The sequence below is a fragment of the Chamaea fasciata genome, unplaced genomic scaffold (assembly GCF_029207755.1).
Source record: "Chamaea fasciata isolate MVZ Bird 193981 ecotype frontalis unplaced genomic scaffold, bChaFas1.0.hap1 SCAF_30, whole genome shotgun sequence".
NCBI classification, from domain to species: domain Eukaryota; kingdom Metazoa; phylum Chordata; class Aves; order Passeriformes; family Sylviidae; genus Chamaea; species Chamaea fasciata.
This window is the reverse complement of record NW_027094115.1, coordinates 1,110,739-1,128,969: the sequence shown is the minus strand read 5'-3', so window position 1 is coordinate 1,128,969 and position 18,231 is coordinate 1,110,739. Positions and strand designations below refer to the sequence as shown.

General features: G+C 57.0%; 1 protein-coding gene across 1 annotated transcript in view; it reads left to right on the top strand.

The window, feature by feature from the left end:
- The window catches only part of LOC136302643 (hexokinase-2), a 28,585-nt gene that overhangs the window by 5,934 nt on the left and 4,420 nt on the right, over positions 1-18,231 (top strand). Inside the window, exons 2-17 of the mRNA XM_066206107.1 lie at positions 2,199-2,361; positions 8,155-8,303; positions 8,507-8,626; positions 10,577-10,672; positions 10,788-10,887; positions 11,166-11,349; positions 12,341-12,496; positions 12,632-12,865; positions 13,060-13,364; positions 13,928-14,076; positions 14,798-14,917; positions 15,016-15,111; positions 15,903-16,002; positions 16,107-16,290; positions 16,535-16,690; positions 17,187-17,420. Of these exons, the coding sequence (XP_066062204.1) occupies positions 2,199-2,361; positions 8,155-8,303; positions 8,507-8,626; positions 10,577-10,672; positions 10,788-10,887; positions 11,166-11,349; positions 12,341-12,496; positions 12,632-12,865; positions 13,060-13,364; positions 13,928-14,076; positions 14,798-14,917; positions 15,016-15,111; positions 15,903-16,002; positions 16,107-16,290; positions 16,535-16,690; positions 17,187-17,420 (2,546 nt within the window). The remainder of the gene's footprint in view (positions 1-2,198; positions 2,362-8,154; positions 8,304-8,506; positions 8,627-10,576; positions 10,673-10,787; positions 10,888-11,165; positions 11,350-12,340; positions 12,497-12,631; positions 12,866-13,059; positions 13,365-13,927; positions 14,077-14,797; positions 14,918-15,015; positions 15,112-15,902; positions 16,003-16,106; positions 16,291-16,534; positions 16,691-17,186; positions 17,421-18,231) is intronic.

Below are 18,231 nucleotides of genomic sequence, written 5' to 3'. Positions count from 1 at the left end.
CGTTAAGCAACTGAGAATGTGTTTTGTCTTGGAAGATGTTCGGACTCTGGCACTGCAGGCTGAACGTTTTATCCCATCTTTGTAATGATTTGAGTGGTGCTTGGAGTAACCAACTGGGCCGCCAGGCTGGGAAGTTTTGGGAAGAACAGTGGCCATGGCTTTTCCTTGGTGGGGGCCAGGCACAGCCAGAGTGGTTTCAGTGGGGAAGGAGCTGTCCTGCTGTACGCCCTGACCTGCTTTAGCTGCCGAGTGGGGTGATATCCACGTTGGGAGAAGATGATCCAGGTTTTAAGGGCTTTGGAGATTAGAGGGAGGTCACCCTGTTCCTCAGGCTGAGATTATTCTTGGTGTGCTGCAGCCTAGAGGACATGGGGGACGTGCCGAGTTCTGGGGGAAGGGGGTGAAGCCTCAGGAGAGTTTCCCTGTGCTGGGATTTTTGGGCCGGGGGGGTCTTCACTGCGGAGGAGCTCCCAAAGCACCCAGCTTCTCTGGGATGAGGACTGTCTGCTCTGGCTTGATGGCATTGACTGATAACCCTCGGGACAACCCTTGGCACAGCTCAAGGGGAGGTTTCCTACCTTGGGGCTGGCATGGAGGTGAGCTCCAGCCCCAGAGCCACCTCTTAGCCAGTTAACTGGAGGTTACTGGTGCCAGTAACCAGAGCTTTGGCACATGGGAGGGAATTTTCAGCAGGTGAAAGCAAACAGGAGGGGAGGGAGGAGAGTGTTTGACTTCCTGCTGCTGAGCTAGATAAGGAGAGGCTGGTAAAAAACTGGTACCAGGAAATCTCCAGGTTTCCTTCTCCTTGGCCTTTCCCTTGTGTCTACCTGGCCTTCCAGCTCCTGATTTTGGGAAGGAGCTGAAAGCACTAGGAGAAAGGGGGAGGAGGTTTTACTCAGAGGATGCTGCTCCAGAGGGGATGCAGTATCACTACTGGAATGTGTTGGACCGGGCTTTCCTCCATCCTCTGACCTTGCCAAAGGGATCTCAGCTCCCAAATTTCCAGCAGAACTCAGGGTGGGGGAAAAAGGATGTGCTGGAGCACCCTGAGCCTGAAATACATGCAGCCAAAACCGCAGCTGTTGTGTTCGGCCCAGGGTCCGATGGCACGTCTGTGAGCGAGGTCACACTGGGCCTGGTGCAATTACTTGCCCACAAAATGCCCATTTCCTCCAGCACAGACCCATAAAGCACAGTTCGAGCCTGGCTTCTGGTCACCTGGTGTTACGTGCCTGCAGACAGGTGAGCGCACGGGGTGGAGTTTTCCTCTTGACTTCTCAGGGCTTGCAGCTGCCCTTTAATTAATTCTAAGTGAAGCTAATTGAAGCTGGGCATCGTTTGGGAGTGGGCAGTGTCCGCCTCTTCTGCTCCGGCCAGGCTGCACAGGCACTCATGGTGCTGATGGATGGCTGGGGAGGTGCTTTTCCATGCCTTTCCCAGGCAAGACAAGACGTTTTGATGCCATTTATAGAAGGGCTTCTTTATATTTTAAGCTCAAGGGTATAACAATTTCCAGGAATAGGGGAGTGGGGTGGATTTCTTCCCTCTCTGGCCATGGCACATCCTTGTGTCATTCTAGCACTTGTGTCACTCCAGTTCCCGCTTCTGTCACTTCAGTGTGGTTTGCTCAAGGGTGTTGAGTAGCTCTTGGCTCTTGGGGTGATCTCAGCAGTGGAGAAATGCCAGGGCAGTGGATTCCTGCCCAGCATCCTTGGTGTAGGAAAAGGCTCCGGGGGTCAAGGTCAAGGTGCACTGATGCCATGGAATGGGAAGGGCTTTGCACCTGGAAAACCTCCACTGCTGACCTCCTGACTCACTCTTGAGTTTGAATTCCTGCTTCTGTAGCAACCTGTTTGGGTGTCTGTAGGTGACTGAGCGGGAAGATGCTTTGGAGCATGAGGAACAACTTGTGGTTTGGCATTCCCAAGCTGGCAGAGTCTGGGGAGGGGATGCAGGGTGGCATTTGGTGAGGACCTTGGAGAGAGTTGCAGAAGCAGTGATGGGTGATGCCTGGGATGAGCAATTCCAGCAATGCTGCCATGTCCTGCCCTTTGGGATGGGTCAGAACCTGCTCCTGCTCCTTGTGTCAACCCCAGCAGCCTCGGGAGGGGCTGGACACTGTCCTGAGTGTGTCGTGGGGCCTGTGCCCATGTCCTCAGCCCTCCGCCTGACCTTTGGGCTTTATCTCCACCTTTCAGATTGACAAGTACTTGTACCACATGCGGCTCTCTGATGAGACCCTCCTGGAGGTGTCCCAACGTTTTGAGAAGGAGATGGAGAAGGGGCTGGGAGCAGATACCAACCCCACCGCCTCCGTGAAGATGCTGCCCACCTTCGTCAGGTCCACCCCAGATGGGACAGGTACTGTGAGACCAGAGGTGCTCCTGGGAGAGTAGAGGGAGGGCTGGCGACAGTGGTTCTCCTGGCACTGCCAGAACAGGGATGGCACCCACGGCCACCTCCACTGCTGGCCCTTGGGGGCTTCATCCTGCTCAGGCTGAGTGTGGGGACAGGCCTCGCTCCCCGCTCTGTGCTGGGGCTGGAGGGGCTCCCAGTTCCTGCTGGCAGGAGGGAGGGAGGGAGGGAGGGAGGGAGAGAGAGAAGCCGCCCTCGCGTGCCCTTGCTGGCAGGACAGAGACAGTCACGGGTCCGGCTCATCAGATTTCATTAGCAGTGAGGCGGCAGCAGTGCCAGTGCTGTCTGAGTGCCACCAGGGCCCCGGCAGAAGCAGGGTCTCTGCAGCCCTCACAATGTGGCCTTTCTGCCTCTCCCTGAGCTGCCCGTGGCACGCTTCAGCCAGGCACATCCTCCTCTCAGCCCAAAGAACTGCTCCCTCGGGCATCCGTATGGGAAAGTTCCTTGTTCTCTCTTCCCACCCCAGTGTTTTGGGAAGGAGCTTGTCTCCATCCCTGCAGCATCACCCCTTGCCTTCAGGTCAACCCAGGACCCACCAAGTGTTCGGAGTGGTCCTGGCTGCTGAAGGGAAGGAGGAACAGAGCTCTGAGCAGCTGAAGCTGCTCCAGTTCCACATCTGGGCTGGCAGCAGCCTTGGAAAGGGACCCAGGGATGGTTGGTTGTGTTGGATGCAGTTATTCAGAGTTGGGGGTTGCCCTGGTGCTGGCACCTACACGGGGATTTGTGCTGGCCACCAGCAGGAGAGGTGGACAAAGCAGGACAGAGCCCAAATCCCTCATGGCTGCTGGCTGTCTGCTCAATGGGGGCAAGGACAGAAGTGATAGGACTGTGGAATCATGGAATGGTTTGGGCTGGAAAAGCCTCTACGTTGGTCAAATCCAACCACTCCCTCAGCACTGCCAAGGCCACCACTGACCCATGTCCCCAGGTGCCATATCCACACAGCTGCTAAATCCCCCCAGGGGCAGGGACTCCAGCAGTGCCCTGGGCAGCTGTGCCAGGGCTGTACACAGCCCCTTCCATGAAGGAATTTCCCCAGTATCCAACCTAAACCTCTCTCAGCACAAATGGAGACTTGAGGCCATCTCCTCTTGTTCTGTTCCTTGTTCCCTGGCAGCAGAACCTGAGCCCCACCTGGCTGCACCCTCCTGTCAGGAGTTGTAGGTGGTGACAGAAGGTCTCTGCATCACTGGGCCCTGCTGGGTGTTTGCTGGTAATGTCTCAGTGAGTCTGGGGATGATGGTGGCATCTGCATTGCTAGGGCGTAACAGACATCATGGAATGGTTTGGATGGAAAGGGACCTTAAAGCCCATCCAGTGCCACCCCCTGCCATGGGACACCCTCCACTATCCCAGGGTACTAATAATATCCAACTTAAATCTCCATTTTTTAGTTTAAAACCATTTGCCTGTCCTCTCACTACACCCTGGCTGAAAGTGTCTCCACCTTCCCCGTGAGCCCCTTCAATGCTCGAAGCATCCCCTGATCTTGGCCCCCCAGCTGCACTTACACCCAAAGGCTGGACCTGGCTGCCTGCCTTGGGATCAAGATTCCAATCTATTTAAACGTTGGAGAATATTTTTAATTACAGGGATAGCCAGGAGCCGCCCCTGGGCACGGGAACTGGTGCAGCCAAAGGTGTTGGGTGCAAGTGGAGCGTGTGTCAGCATTTCCAACACCCTGACCCGCTGTCGGGAGAAGGAGCAATCCCTCCTCATGCCCTTACAAGACACATCCTTGGCGCCCTTCCCTGTATCCAGCTTCTCCAGTGTCCCAGCTGGCATTTCTCACCCGGGGGAGGGGGGAAAGAGGAACAGCAGCAGGAAAATATCATGACAGGGATGCTGAGGCAGTCACAGTGCTGCAGCTGCCCTCGGGGCTGGAAAATGTGGGAGTTTTGAGCAAATCCCAGGAAACTAAGAGCTGGGATTCCCTGTCCAGCTCAAACTGGATCCAGCCTCTGAGTGGCGACAGTGTCCCTTGGGTTTTGGGGAGGGGGCTGGAAGGTTGGGGGCTTGGTGCCTGATCCTTGGCACAGATGGTGTGGCAACACCTTGGGAGAAGCTCACCGTCCAGGGCTACGTCCTTCCTTCTTCCCTCTTTTTAAAGCTCCTGGGCAAAGTCTGACCTGGGCTGGGCATCTGTGCCAGGTGCCAGCAGCTGTTCCCAGTCCAAGGACAAGTTATTCCTCTGCTCCAGCCCTGCTCTGACCTGATACTGGTGCCACAGGGCTCCCAACCATCCACCTGTAGAATATCTCCATCCTCCCTCCCCCCTCCTGCAGCTCCAGTGTCTCTGCTCTGGGATTAGATCCTGTTTAATGCGCAGCTCCTGGGATCCAGGGGGATGAGAGGTGCTTATGGAAGTACAAGGTTATATCTGCAGGTTAAGCCAAAACACCGCCCTGGTTCCTGGCTCTCGGTGGCTTTGCCATTCCAGTGTGGTGTGATAAGAGGGGGGAATTCTGCTTTGAAAGCAGAAACTCTTCTAAAATCAACTTTCCTTGCTTTGCTTGGCTCTGGCATGCACTGGAACACCACCATGCTGTGCTGGCAGCGAGGTGATAGGGAAACAGGTCCCAAATAAGCTTCTCCTTGGAGCCCCAGTGACTCTCCCAAGGGCTTTCCTTGCTCAGCGCAACCAACACCATCGTCCCTGCTCCATTCCTGGTTTTCCCAAGCTTTTCTGGGGTCCCCAGTTTTCCTCCTCTATAATGGTGTTGACACAAGGATCTTGTGGTGCATCCTCCGTTAAACCCCAGCAGCTGATAACCCCAGCTTGGAGCTTTCCGGAGGATGCTGCAGGACTTGGGGGTCAAATCCCTGGAAATCCGAAGGATGGCTCTTGGCAGCGCCTTTCCCTTGGCTGGTGGGCTCAGCTCCTGCCAATAACTGGCTGCCTCTCCAGGAAAACCAGCTCATATGGTGCAGAGACTTGAAAGGCTTGAAAAGAAAGGCTGTTTCATGTCCAGAGCCCTGTGGTTGGGGATTTACCAAATTCCCAGCAAGGTTTCCCAAGGAAGTTGTCTGCCCCATCCCTGGATGTGTTCAAAGCCAGGTTGGATGGGCCATAGGGCCTGGTCAACTGAAAGGGCAGGGGAGTGGGACTGAATGGTCCTTAGGGTCTCTTCCAACCCCAACCATTCCATGATACCATGGATTAGTTGGAAGGAGGGAGGGGCTGCCGGGGGGTGGCAGTGGGAAATGCCAGGGTCGGCAACTTCACCTTTTCCTGCAACTCCCTGGAGCCTGGGCCTCCCAGCTTTTCCTCTTCCTCTTATTTTTTATTGATCCAGTTTCCCAGAGGATTCCTAGGCAATGGAATTGCAGTCTGTTGGAAGTCTTGAGGTGGGATCTCTGGGGTGACCAACCTCTGAGGCGCTGGGACCTGATCCCACACATGCTGCTGTTCCCAGGAGCACAGCAGGTTTTCCAGGCACTCAGCTCTCACCCTTTGCCAAGAGCAAACAGCCCCTGGAATCAATGTTTGCCCTCGCTCTTTGGCTTGTGAGCTCAGCACCAGCACTGATATCTTATCACGGGACCTGAGAGCCTAAATTGGGGGGCAGTGCCCAGACCTGGAGCCCATCACGTGTTCTCAGCATGGCTGGGAATTTTCCGAGGGAGAGTTTGCTGCCTCTTTCCTCCTGCAAAGTTGATCCACCCAGGAATTGCCCCCAAACTGCCTGTGCTCCTCCTGTGGTGCTGAGCAGGGCGAGGAGGGGGGATTTGGGTCCCACTGGGGCTCCGTGGTGAGAGCAGAGCAGAGCTGGTCCCACATGGCTCTGGGGCCACGAACCCCCCGGGGTGGCTTGGCCAAAGCACCCCCCGGTGTGTGAAGACTGGGCAGGACCAGGATGGCCCCATCTGGGCTCCTCAGCCCTTTTTTTGGGATTCTCCTGGGTTCCCTGCCTTACCTCCAAGGAGCTGAGCAACCTGTGACCCTCTTGGCTCCAGTGCTCTTATCCCTGGCATATTTATCAGCCCCCCTGATGTGTTCTCCATGCTCTGCTAACGAGCAGAACGGCCTCAGTGCCGATGGCCAGGGAAGCCGAGCACGGTGTGACCCGTGTGAGGGGCAGGACGTGGTGCCAGCGCTGCCCAGCCAGGCATCACATCCAGCTCTGCCCTGCTGTGGCTGAGGGTGGTGCCCATGCTGGGCTCACCAGGGACAGCAGGGCAGTCAGGAGCTTCTCCAAGCTTTTCCTGGTGTGTTTTCCATGTGAAGAACCACCGTGGCAGTAGCATGCCCCGTGGCTGGCAGACAGGCTGCCAAACTGGTTTAAAGCTCATCACTGCAAAGGGTCAAGGGGAGGAGGAGAAAGGAATATCCAGGGACTGACTGGTGCAAAGCAGGAGCTCGGTGCCCTGATGGCTCTGTGCCCTGATGGCTCTGTGCTCCTCAGCGCCGTGATGCTCTGACCCCTCTTTTGGTGACGTTCTGGCCCCCGAGGTGCTGCACTGACCCCCAACTGCACTCTCCATTCTCCATGCCCAGCTCTGATCCCGCTGAAGCCGCACACGGCCCTGGAGCCCTCTCTTTCATTCCCCATCTCCTTGGAGCACAGCAGCTGCTTTCCATGGCCCTTTTCCACCTCTATAGAGCTGCTCCAGCTCCCAGCCGGTCCCGTGCCCCGTTCCCTCGCCCTGAGCCCTCGGAGGGTCAGCCCAGGAAAGCCGCCCGGCCAGATGGAGCCCCAGGGGCTGGGACAGGAGCTGCCTTTTCAGCTGGAGTCACTGGAGATGCCGGCTGGCGTGTGCATACTAATGACCCGCGGGTTTTGTTCCCACTGTGGCCCCTTTGTGCCGCACAAAGCGGCCCCCGGGCGCCGGGATCGGCCCGGGGGGAGCCAGCACAGCACATTTGATGCATTCAGGACTCCAACAGTGCTGATAGAGGGCTTTCCCCGGCCCTCTCCGCGCTAAAACAGCCAGCTGGGCGCTTTTCCTGCTGCCCAGCTCCCGAGTTCAGCGAGCTGCCTTGAAAACAAACAGGAGGGGACACTCCGGGGCTCAGCCCTTGGGGCTCCCCTTGGAGAAGCTGTGTCCCAGCTCTCCCTGGAGAAGGCAGCAATGAGGCCCCAAAGCTCTTTGGGAGCTTCTCCCTCCCTGGTTTCCTGCTGTCGCCTTCCCGTGTTGCCGTCAGCCACATGCCAGGAGTGTGTGGGATTCCTGGGGCAGGGAGGGAGCTTGGCCTGGGCTGTGGAGGCTGAGCCTGAACGTCAGGGGGGTTTGAGTATATCAAAAACTTAGCCAAGCTCCGGTGTTCCCACAGCTGCCATCAGGGATTAACCCCTTGGGATGGAGGTTTAGGAGCTGCCACAAACATCAGTGGGGTCAGGAGTGGCTCTGCTGCCTTCATCCTGATGGAGCCTGAGGCTAGAGCTCATCCTCCCTGGGGTCCCCATTGGTCTGGGCATGGACTTTTCCGGGTGGGTCTGGTGGGATTTATCCTCCTGCCACACCCTCCCCAAAGCATCTGGATGTGGCTCAATAGTGGTCAAAATATTGATCCTCCATTAGCCGTGGAGGTGCCAGGGGGCAGAGGAGGGGCAGGGAATACAGTGACTGCTCCAATAAAATACCAAAAGAAATTAATAATGAATAAAATAATGAAATATAATAAAAAACCTGACCTTATCCTTATACCTGGGAGGGGGTTGGTCACCTCAGGGCTCTGGCATGCTGTGGACACAGGATCCTCCAAGTTAATGGGTTGTCCTTGTCCTGATCCCACAGAGGATGGGGATTTCCTGGCACTGGACCTTGGTGGCACCAACTTTCGTGTGCTGAGGGTGAAGGTGTCAGACAATGGGCTGCGGAAAGTGGAGATGGAGAACCAGATCTACGCCATCCCCGAGGAGCTCATGCGTGGCAGCGGGGTGCAGGTGGGTTCTGGGGGAGTCCGTGGTGTGTCCTGGGGCTGGAGCAGGACTGGGCATCCTGTCACCCCTGGGTCAGGGGATCCTGCTGGATCTTGTGAATTCCTGGCAGCCAGCACGGTGATGAGTGGGGGTGGGCAGGGATGCAGACACGGCATCCCCTTGGAGTGGGCAGCCAGGTGAGGTCTCAGTCTTTACCTTTTTTCCAGCTTTTTGACCACATTGCTGAGTGTTTGGCCAACTTCCTGGACAAGCTGCAAATCAAAGACAAGAAACTCCCCCTTGGCTTCACCTTCTCTTTCCCGTGTCACCAGACCAAGCTGGACGAGGTGGGTGAGGAGCTGTGCTGGGACAGGCTGAATTCTCGCTGTGGGTTCCACACCAATTTAAGCTCAGGGTTTTAATTAGGCTCGTTGATCTGGGGTCATGTGACCTGTTCTGAAGAGCCACATCTCTCGTTCCTGTAAAGCCATTTCCCAAGCTCTGGGTGAGAGGAGCTTAGGAACAGCACTGTCCTTTTTATTTTTATGAATATTTTTTGTTGGTGCAATGACTCAGTGGCTGCAAGGTCAGGGACGGAGAGGATGGAACATTCCTTCAGGGAATGCAGAGCTTGGCATCACTTCCCAATAACCCTGTTGGCTTGTCATCTTCTCCAAACACACTATAAGCCCCCTGTTTAAAAGAAAATTAATGTTTGCTAAGGATATGTGCCAGATTCCCTTTTTTAAAGCTGTTTGGTGACAATAAGTGGTGTTGGATCTCCTGGTTTAAACATGTCTGGCCAGGTTTTCATAGGAGCCCGGAGTGGTTTGGGTTGAAAGGGACCTTAAGGACCATTCAGAGTTCCCCTCCCCTGCCGTGGGTAGGGCCACCTTCCGCTATCCCAGGTTGCTCCAAGCCCTATTCAGTCTGGCCTTGGACACTTCCAGGGATCCCGGGGCAGGCACAGCTGTTCTGGACAACCTGTGCCAGAGCCCCTCCCCATCCTGGCTTTCTGGATTTCCCCAAATTTATCTTGAGGGCTTTTCAGCTACCACCCATCTGTGAGCTTTGACAGGGTCACCGTGAGTGCCAGCAGGGCGTGGTGCTGGGATGTGTCCCAGGAACTGCAGGGCTTTGGGAGGCAATGTTTCCGCGGGGTGCCTCCATGGAAAGCAGCTTTTCCCTGGCTGCACCAGAGCTGCAGCCGCCCGCAACCCCAGACGTGCTGAGCATCACATCCCCGCGTGCAGCCGGCGCGGGGAGGGCGGTCCCCCGTCCCCCTCCGCCAGCCCCGGGCACCGGTGGCTGTCACTGTCACTGTCAGCTCCGCCGGTGTTCTGGGAGCCGTGACCTCGCCGGGAGACCAAACATGCCCAAGCCCAGCGAGGCACGTGGCCCCTGCTGCCGCCCACCCGGCGCTCGCCGGCTGCCCTCGGGCCGGCGGGGCTGATGCTCGCTCTCCTTGCCCTTATCTCACCCGCGGGATGGGCAGCGGGCCGGCTCCATGGAGCGCGGCAGCGCCGGCACGTCCTCCAGGGGGATGGGGAACGGCGCCCGGGCCCCAGCGGCTCCGGGGAGGATTAACGCTTTCCTCCTGTAGACACAGGGCTGGAAAGAATGGTAAAATACAGAAGCTGCAGGAGGAAGCGCCTGTGCCCCGTGACCTCACCCAGATTGCATCGCTCAGCGCCTCAGTTTCCCCAGGTCTAAGGCAGGGCGGGTGTCTGCCTCCCTAAGGGGGCTGTGGCCATAGAGCTGGAGATTTCAAATGTAATTGAGTCCTTTTCTTCTCCCTGGGGCTCAGCTCAGCCCCCAGCCAGGTGCTTCTGGCCGTAGGGGACTTCGAGCCTGCCCCCTCCCCTCCCCCCAAGGGAAAGCTCAGGGATCATTCCATAGGTACAGCGAGCCCCCCCCACCCTACAGCGACGGTTCAAGGAGCATTCCATAGCTACAATGAGCCTCTCACCCCGCAGGGCTGGGTCAAGGTGCATTGCATAGGCACGGCAAGCCATCCACCCCTCAGGGATAGGTCAAGGATCATTCCTTGAGTTTCTGAACAGGTTTTGCTGCAGGGCTCAATCAAACCTGGTCATGGGAACCATGTTCCTCCTGCCAGGGGAGCAACGAGCAGCTCACATGTTATTTTGTGGCCATAAACTTTATCTGACACGGAAGCTGTGGCTGATAACGCAGCTGGTGAGCTGATAACGGGGGGCTTGCCTGGAGGGCCACATGTCTCTTGTGCCAGGAGTCAGGTGTCACCTCCAAGCTTCCCTCTTGCTGTTCCCCTGCAGAGTATCCTCGTGACATGGACGAAGGGATTCAAGTGCAGCAGCGTGGAGGGGAGGGACGTGGTGTCTCTGCTGCGCAAGTCCATCAAGAAAAGAGGGGTAAGAGGCTGGGATGGGGGCACACAGGTCCCTGGCACAGGAGACCTTGGCTCTGTGGAGATGTTTCGGTCTGTTTTGTCTCTTTTGGGTCACCCTCTCATTTCCACCATCTCAGGACTTTGACATCGACATCGTGGCTGTGGTGAATGACACTGTCGGAACCATGATGACCTGTGGCTATGATGACCACAACTGTGAAGTTGGCCTCATTGTTGGTGAGCTGCAGCAAGGGGGAAGAGCTGGGATCCATCCCTCCAGGGAAGCCAGAGGGAGATCCTGCTTCTTGCAGGCCTTGGGGTCCTTGGGGAAGAAAAGAGAGGGGGATACCAGTGTTGGAAAACCAGCATTGTACAGTGTTTGTTTGCTTAGTTCTTCACTTTCCTTGGTGAGTTGGGCTGTGGCCAAAGGGAAATTGGGAATAATGGGAATGAAGGATAATGGGAATGAAGGAAAGGCACTGTCTTCTCTCACCCTGTCCCCATGCTTGGCCCAGGTACTGGTACCAATGCCTGCTACATGGAGGAGATGAGGCACATTGACCTGGTGGAAGGGGACGAAGGTCGGATGTGCATCAACATGGAGTGGGGAGCCTTTGGTGACGATGGGGTGCTCAACGACATCCGCACCGAGTTCGACCGTGAGATCGACATGGGTTCGCTCAACCCTGGCAAACAATTGTGAGCAGATTCTTGGCTCGGGCTCAGGCTTGTGGTTTGCTCAGCATTGTCCGTCCTCCCGTAGTGCTGGTGTTACTGGGACTGGGGAGGTCATCCCAGCTAACTGGGTCACCGCGTCCTCTGCCACTGGTGCAGAGAGGGGCTGTGTCCCAGCCCGGGGCTGTGTCCCAACCTGGGGCTGTGTCCCAAACCAGAGCTGTGTCCCAAACCAGAGCTGTGTCCCAACCCGGGGCTGTGTCCCAACCTGGGGCTGTGTCCCAAACCAGAGCTGTGTCCCAACCTGGGGTTGTGTCCCAAACCAGAACTGTGTCCCAAACCAGAGAGGTGTCCCAAACCAGGGCTGTCCACCCCACCTGCTGCCCTCATGAGCCCTTCATGTGAATGTGCTGATTCTTGTTCCCTTCCTGGCCAGCAAAGTCACCCGCCAGCCCAGACAGACACTCTTACCTAATGTCCACATCCCAATCCTACAGATCTCCCATTCCCCACAGGGCTGCTGTGGCATCTGGGGACTGAGGCCCTTCAGGTTCTCTTTGCAGAATGTCTACATGGCTTCATATTCTCAGTGATGGGATAAACTGCTCTGGGGGGAGATTACCTAGATTCTGTTTGGGATGGGAGGTTGCCAAGGGGTTTTCAGGTCAGCCTGTGGCCACCTCGTGGCACACACAGCCAAACACACACATCATTTAGCTGGGAGAAAAAGAGGCTCGGGGAGGAGCTTATGGTGAGATAGGAGAGGTTTAGGTTGGATATTAGGGAAGATTTCTGCTCTGGAAGGGTGCTCAGGTGTGGCATAGGCTCCCCAGGATGGTGGTGGTATCACCATCTCTGGAGGGATTTAACAGCTCTGTGGATGTGGCACTTGGGGACGTGGGTTAGCAGTGGCCTTGGCAGTGCTGGGGAATGGCTGGACTTGATGATAACCTTAGAGAGCTTTTTCAGCCCAAATTCCATTCCCTGATTCTGTCTCATGCCTCCCTGTGGGCAGGTTTGAGAAGATGATCAGCGGGATGTACATGGGGGAGCTGGTCAGGCTCATCCTGGTGAAGATGGCCAAGGAAGGGTTGTTGTTTGGGGGAAGGCTCACGCCGGATCTGCTCACCACTGGCCACTTTGAGACCAGATTTGTCTCTGCCATTGAGAAGTAAGTAGGATCCAGGGGGTTTCCTGGGTCCCAGCCCATCTCCTGGCGTCCGTGGATGGACCATCACTGAGCAAACCTGGACACAACACAGCAAAAGTTGGATTCCCAAGCATGAACCCCTTTTTGTCCTTCCAGGGAAAAGGAGGGGCTGCAGAAAGCCCACGAGATCCTGAGCAAGCTGGGCCTGGAGCCATCGCACGAGGACTGCCTGGCCACGCTGCGCATTTGCCAGATCGTGTCCACACGCTCGGCCAGCCTGTGCGGGGCCACGCTGGCTGCGGTGCTGCGCCGCATCAAGGACAACAAGGGCGGGGAGCGGCTGCGCTCCACTGTGGGCGTGGACGGCTCCGTCTACAAGAAACACCCACAGTGAGTCCGCGGTGGTGGGCACAGGGATCTGGGGCTGGTGGGGACGGGGACACAGAGAGGGATCTGCTGCTGCCAGCAGTGCGTACAGCTTGGCACAAGAGAACCACCTCCAAATATCCCCTTGGGCACCGTGTTTGGATCCCAGGGGGCCCCCAGAGGGTCACACTCGGGTCCCCTTTCCTCCTCCTCCACAGCTTTGCCCGTCGCCTCCACAAGACCGTGCGGAAGCTGCTGCCAGACTGCGAGATCCGGTTTATCCGCTCGGAGGACGGCAGTGGCAAAGGGGCGGCAATGGTGACAGCGGTGGCCTACAGGCTGGCTGCACAGCACAAGGCCCGGCAGAAGATCCTGGAGCCCCTCAAGCTGAGCCACGAGCAGCTGCTGGAGGTGAAGCAAAGGATGAAGACAGAGATGGAGAAAGGGCTGGGCAAGGAGACGCACGCGGAGGCGACAGTGAAAATGCTGCCCACCTACGTGTGCTCCACTCCCGATGGAACAGGTGATGTGTCCTGTGTAAAACCTCTGTGTATGAGCCCATGGATGTCCTCCATCCTTGGGAGTGGCTGGATCCTTTGCTATGGCCAGTTCCTCTTTGTGGTGGGAGTGGCACAAACCTCCAGTTTGATACTGGGCAGAGCACTGAGCCTCTGGGACGTTCTGCACCTGATTTAACACAAAGCCTGGCTCTGCATGGCCACAAATCCTGCCACAGAATTCTCTCCACCCTCATCCTGGGTTGTGCTCCTGGTTCTTCCTGTGGCTGGGGCGAGTGCCTGACCTTGGCTTGAAGTTTGTGCAGGTCCTGTGCAGGGCCAGGAGCTGGACTTAAGTGATCCTAGTGGGGCCCGTCCAAATCAGGTTTATGATTTGAAGCCTCATCATCACCCCAAGTCTGGAACAAATCTCTCCATCCTCTTCTTACCTGCACCCCCTGTTCCTACCTGCACCCCCAGTCTCCATTTCTATCCCTCTCCCTGGAAGAGGGCAGATTCACGTCTGCTCTGTGCCACATCCTGGGTGCCCCGTGCTGGGATCTCTCCTGATGATCCTCTCGGGTTGCAGAAAAGGGAGATTTCCTGGCCCTGGACCTGGGAGGAACCAACTTCCGTGTGCTGCTGGTGCGCGTCAGGAACGGGATGCGGCGCGGGGTGGAGATGCATAACAAGATCTACTCCATCCCCGTGGAGATCATGCAGGGGACGGGAGAGGAGGTCAGGATGGGCAAATGGAGAGGGGAAAGGGCATCTTCCCTGGGGTGGGTGGAGTAGTGCTGACCATGGAGCTGGTTTTGCCTTTCCAGGGAGCAAAAGCAGGAGTGGAGAGGGCTGGTGCTCTCCTGCCCTTAGAGCAGTGAGTTCTGCCCAAGGCTCTGGAGTTTGGGAAGCTGGAGAATGGTTTTTAGATTAGAAGCGGTGTTTTTCCCAGATGGACTCAACCTCCTTGAATCCCATACACACCACAAGGGCAGATAAGCATCATCCCCATTTCCCAGATAGGAAACCACAACACAAGCAGTGAGATGTCTCCAAACACATTTGGAAAGAGTTTTACAAATCACTCCAGGCAGTGTTTGGGACTGGGAGTATCTCCAGTAGACTGGGCTAGAGGGCTGTGGGGATCCCTTGCAGAGAGACCGGATTGCCATGTCACCTCCCTGCTGGCCCCCACCCCTCCTGGGACCTGCAAAATGGAGATAATGCAGGGATTTGGCCACACTGTGGGTGGGGAAGAGGGTGAAACGGAGCTTTTTGGGGCTGCTCACCTCCCACAGTGCAGCTGAGCCATCTCCTGCTCCATTTGAAGTCCTGGGAGTGATTTGAGCATTCCAGCAGGCCTGGGAATGGGTCGAAATCCCCAGCAGTTTGGGCAGGCTGGCTTCCAGCTGGGCTCTGGCTGTGGTGGTAACTTTTCCCTTTGGCTTTTCTTGTCCAGCTCTTTGACCACATCGTCCACTGCATCTCTGACTTCCTGGAATACATGGGAATGAAGGGCGTATCACTCCCGCTCGGATTCACCTTCTCCTTCCCTTGCCAGCAGAACAACCTGGATGAGGTAACCCCACCCCTCCTGGCAGCATCTCTGGCTGGTACCTGGCTGTGCCTCCCACCTGGTATTGAGAGGCACTCACTGGGTTTTTTTTTCCACAATAGGGAATTCTCCTGAAGTGGACAAAAGGTTTCAAGGCAACGGGCTGCGAGGGAGAGGACGTGGTGGGTCTGTTGAAGGAGGCCATTCACAGGAGAGAGGTGAGCAGCCACGGGGCTGGGAGAAGCCAGTGGCTGCTCCCACATCCTGGCTCTCTTTAGCATCATTAATTGGCCTGTAAAACAAATTACTGGGCTGAGCTCAGGATAATGAGTGTTGGAATTTTCACAGCCGCCCTTACTCATCACTTGAGGTTGAATTTTCAGACCCTGGAGCTACAGGCTGGCTCCTGGCCAGGGCTGGAGCAGACTTGTCTGGCCCTGAGCTCAGGAGACACCGGCTCGTTTCCTCGGCACAGAACACCCTAAGCTCTTGCCCAGGGGCTGCTCCTGGCAGGGCTGACCCGGCCCCTCAGCAGCTGGAGGTGTCTGAGCTCTGAGCTCCACATGCAGACAGGTGGGGCAGTGGGAAGTCCGTGGGTGCCTCCATGTCTCTGGAGGTGGGTGGTCATGGAGAACAAGGGAGAACAGTTTTAAACTAAAAGAGCAGAGATTCAGGTTTGATGTTAGGAAGAAATTCCTCCCTGTGAGGGTGGTGAGGCCCTGGCACAGGGTGCCCAGAGCAGCTGCGGCTGCCCCATCCATGGAAGTGTCCCAGGCCAGGTTGGACGGGATTTGGAGCAGCTTGGGCTAGTGGAAGGTGTCCCTGCCCATGGCAGGGGGCAGAATAGGATGGGCTTTAAGGACCTTTCCAACCCAGACCATTCCATGATTCTGTGACTCTATGACTGCCACAGTCACCAGACAGACAGGTCCTTTCCCAGCCATGGGAGCAGACATAGCAGGAGTTCCAAGTCCTCCAGGAATAACTCATGCAATCCGTCCCTCTGCAGGAATTTGACCTGGATGTGGTGGCAGTGGTCAATGACACAGTTGGCACCATGATGACCTGTGGGTACGAGGATCCATATTGTGAAGTTGGGATGATTGTCGGTGAGAACTGAAAGTTCCTTGCAAAGCTCCTGGTCTGTGGTCCTACACCTGCCCCATGGGGTGTGAGAGGTGTCTCAGGGCTCTGATCCTGCTCCTCTCCGCAGGCACGGGCTGCAACGCCTGCTACATGGAGGAGATGAGGAATGTGGAGCTGGTGGAAGGGGACGAGGGCAGGATGTGTGTCAACATGGAGTGGGGGGCCTTCGGGGACAGCGGGTGCCTGGATGACATTCGGACGGAGTTCGACCTGGCGGTGGATGAGCTGTCCCTCAACCCTGGGAAGCAGAGGTGGGTGGTGGCTTTGGGGGGATGGAAGGGACCCCAATAAGACTGAGGGTCCAGGAGCGGTTCTGCCCCACCAGCCCCTTGGTGGATCCGGGGGATGATGGGCAGGACACCGATGTGTCCCTCGTCCCCTGCCCATGGGCTTGCTGAAGGGATTGTACTGAAGGCATCTGGCAGAGCTGGAATCCCCATCCAGTCCCAGTGTCCCTTCCTGTCCTGATGTCCAGCCTCGTCCTCTCCTTCTCAGGTATGAGAAGATGATCAGTGGGATGTACCTGGGGGAAATTGTCCGCAACATCCTGATGGACTTCACCAAGAGAGGGCTGCTCTTCCGGGGACGGATCTCAGAGCGGCTGAAGACCACAGGGATCTTTGAGACCAAGTTCCTGTCCCAGATAGAGAGGTGAGGTCCAGCAGGGAGTGAGCACCAGCTGCCAATCACAGCAGGGGTGGAATTTGGGGGAGGTGCTCCCAGGGCTGGTGGGAGAAGTCCCACATGCTTGGTCTGGAGCCAGGGTGATGCAGGATGGTGCCACACAGATAAATCAGCAGAGCCCACGTGGTTCTGGCAGCGCCAGTGTGGAGACACAAGGAGGCTGTCTGGGGCTAGCAGCACAGATGGCTCTTTATCCTCCGCCCTGGGCAGAGAGGGGCCCTGAGTTAACAGGGGTGTCACACTCCCATGGCTATGTCCCGAAATAGCCTCCCTGATTAGGATGTGACACCAGGCCAAATCCAGCTCTGAAAGCTGAGGCTGAAGGGAGGCTGTAGGGTCGCTCCAGGCACTGTCACCCAAGCCACGAGTCCCTGGGCTCTGCAGGATGCAGATCAGGAAGGGGAAGCCACACGTTCCAGCTGCTCCATCTCCTAACGCTGTCCGTCCCCCGTGTCCTCCCCAGCGACTGTCTGGCCCTGCTCCAGGTGCGCTCCATCCTGCAGCACCTGGGCCTGGAGTCCACGTGTGACGACAGCATCATTGTGAAGGAGGTGTGCACGGTGGTGGCGCGGCGTGCGGCCCAGCTCTGTGGCGCTGGCATGGCCGCTGTGGTGGACAAGATCCGCGAGAACCGCGGCCTGGACTTCCTCAAAATCACCGTCGGCGTGGACGGGACACTCTACAAGCTGCACCCTCAGTGAGTGGCTCTGGCTGTGTTCCATGGGGGCTGCCCGGGGCCACCTGCCCACCCTGGCCACTCAGGGGGCTCAGGGGGAAGGTTCAGGGGGTAATGGGGGACGGCTTGAGGTGTTTCAGGGGCTTGAGGCTGCCAGGACCTCACTGACCCAAACTTGAGGCCCAGCAAGAGTCAGCTGCTCCCTTAAGGACAGGGGCACCAAGACAGGTAATGCAGCAGCGGCTCCTCCAGTCCCACTGGACCTGACCCAGATGTGATGACCAGGTTCAGCCAGGGCTCCAAGTCATGGGGGCGAGGCAGCTCTAACCAGAAACGTGCTGGGTCATGAAGGTTCATGGCCACACAAAAACTTGTCCATGCCAGAGCTGGCTGGCTGGTGCTACTGGACAGTGGAGCTCAGACAGGGACAAAAGCACTGGGCTGAGCTTAAATAGGGCTCAGGAGCCCATGGGCAAAGGGAGGCACTGAAGACTTCCCCCAAGTGAGGCTGGTCAGGGCTGTTGAGGCTCATTAGTGCTCCCAGGGCTTGGTGGGACTCGAGAAGGGGCTGGGTTTAGTCCTGAGTGGCTGTCCTGAGGCACAGCATGGTTGTGCTGTAACTGTGGGCTTGGGCTGAAGTGTGGAGACTTGGGCTTTCTAAGTGTCATCCCTGGCAGATCTGTCTCTCCTTCCTTCCTTCCTTCCTTCCTTCCTTCCTTCCTTCCTTCCTTCCTTCCTTCCTTCCTTCCTTCCTTCCTTCCTTCCTTCCTTCCTTCCTTCCTTCCTTCCTTCCTTCCTTCCTTCCTTCCTTCCTTCCTTCCTTCCTTCCTTC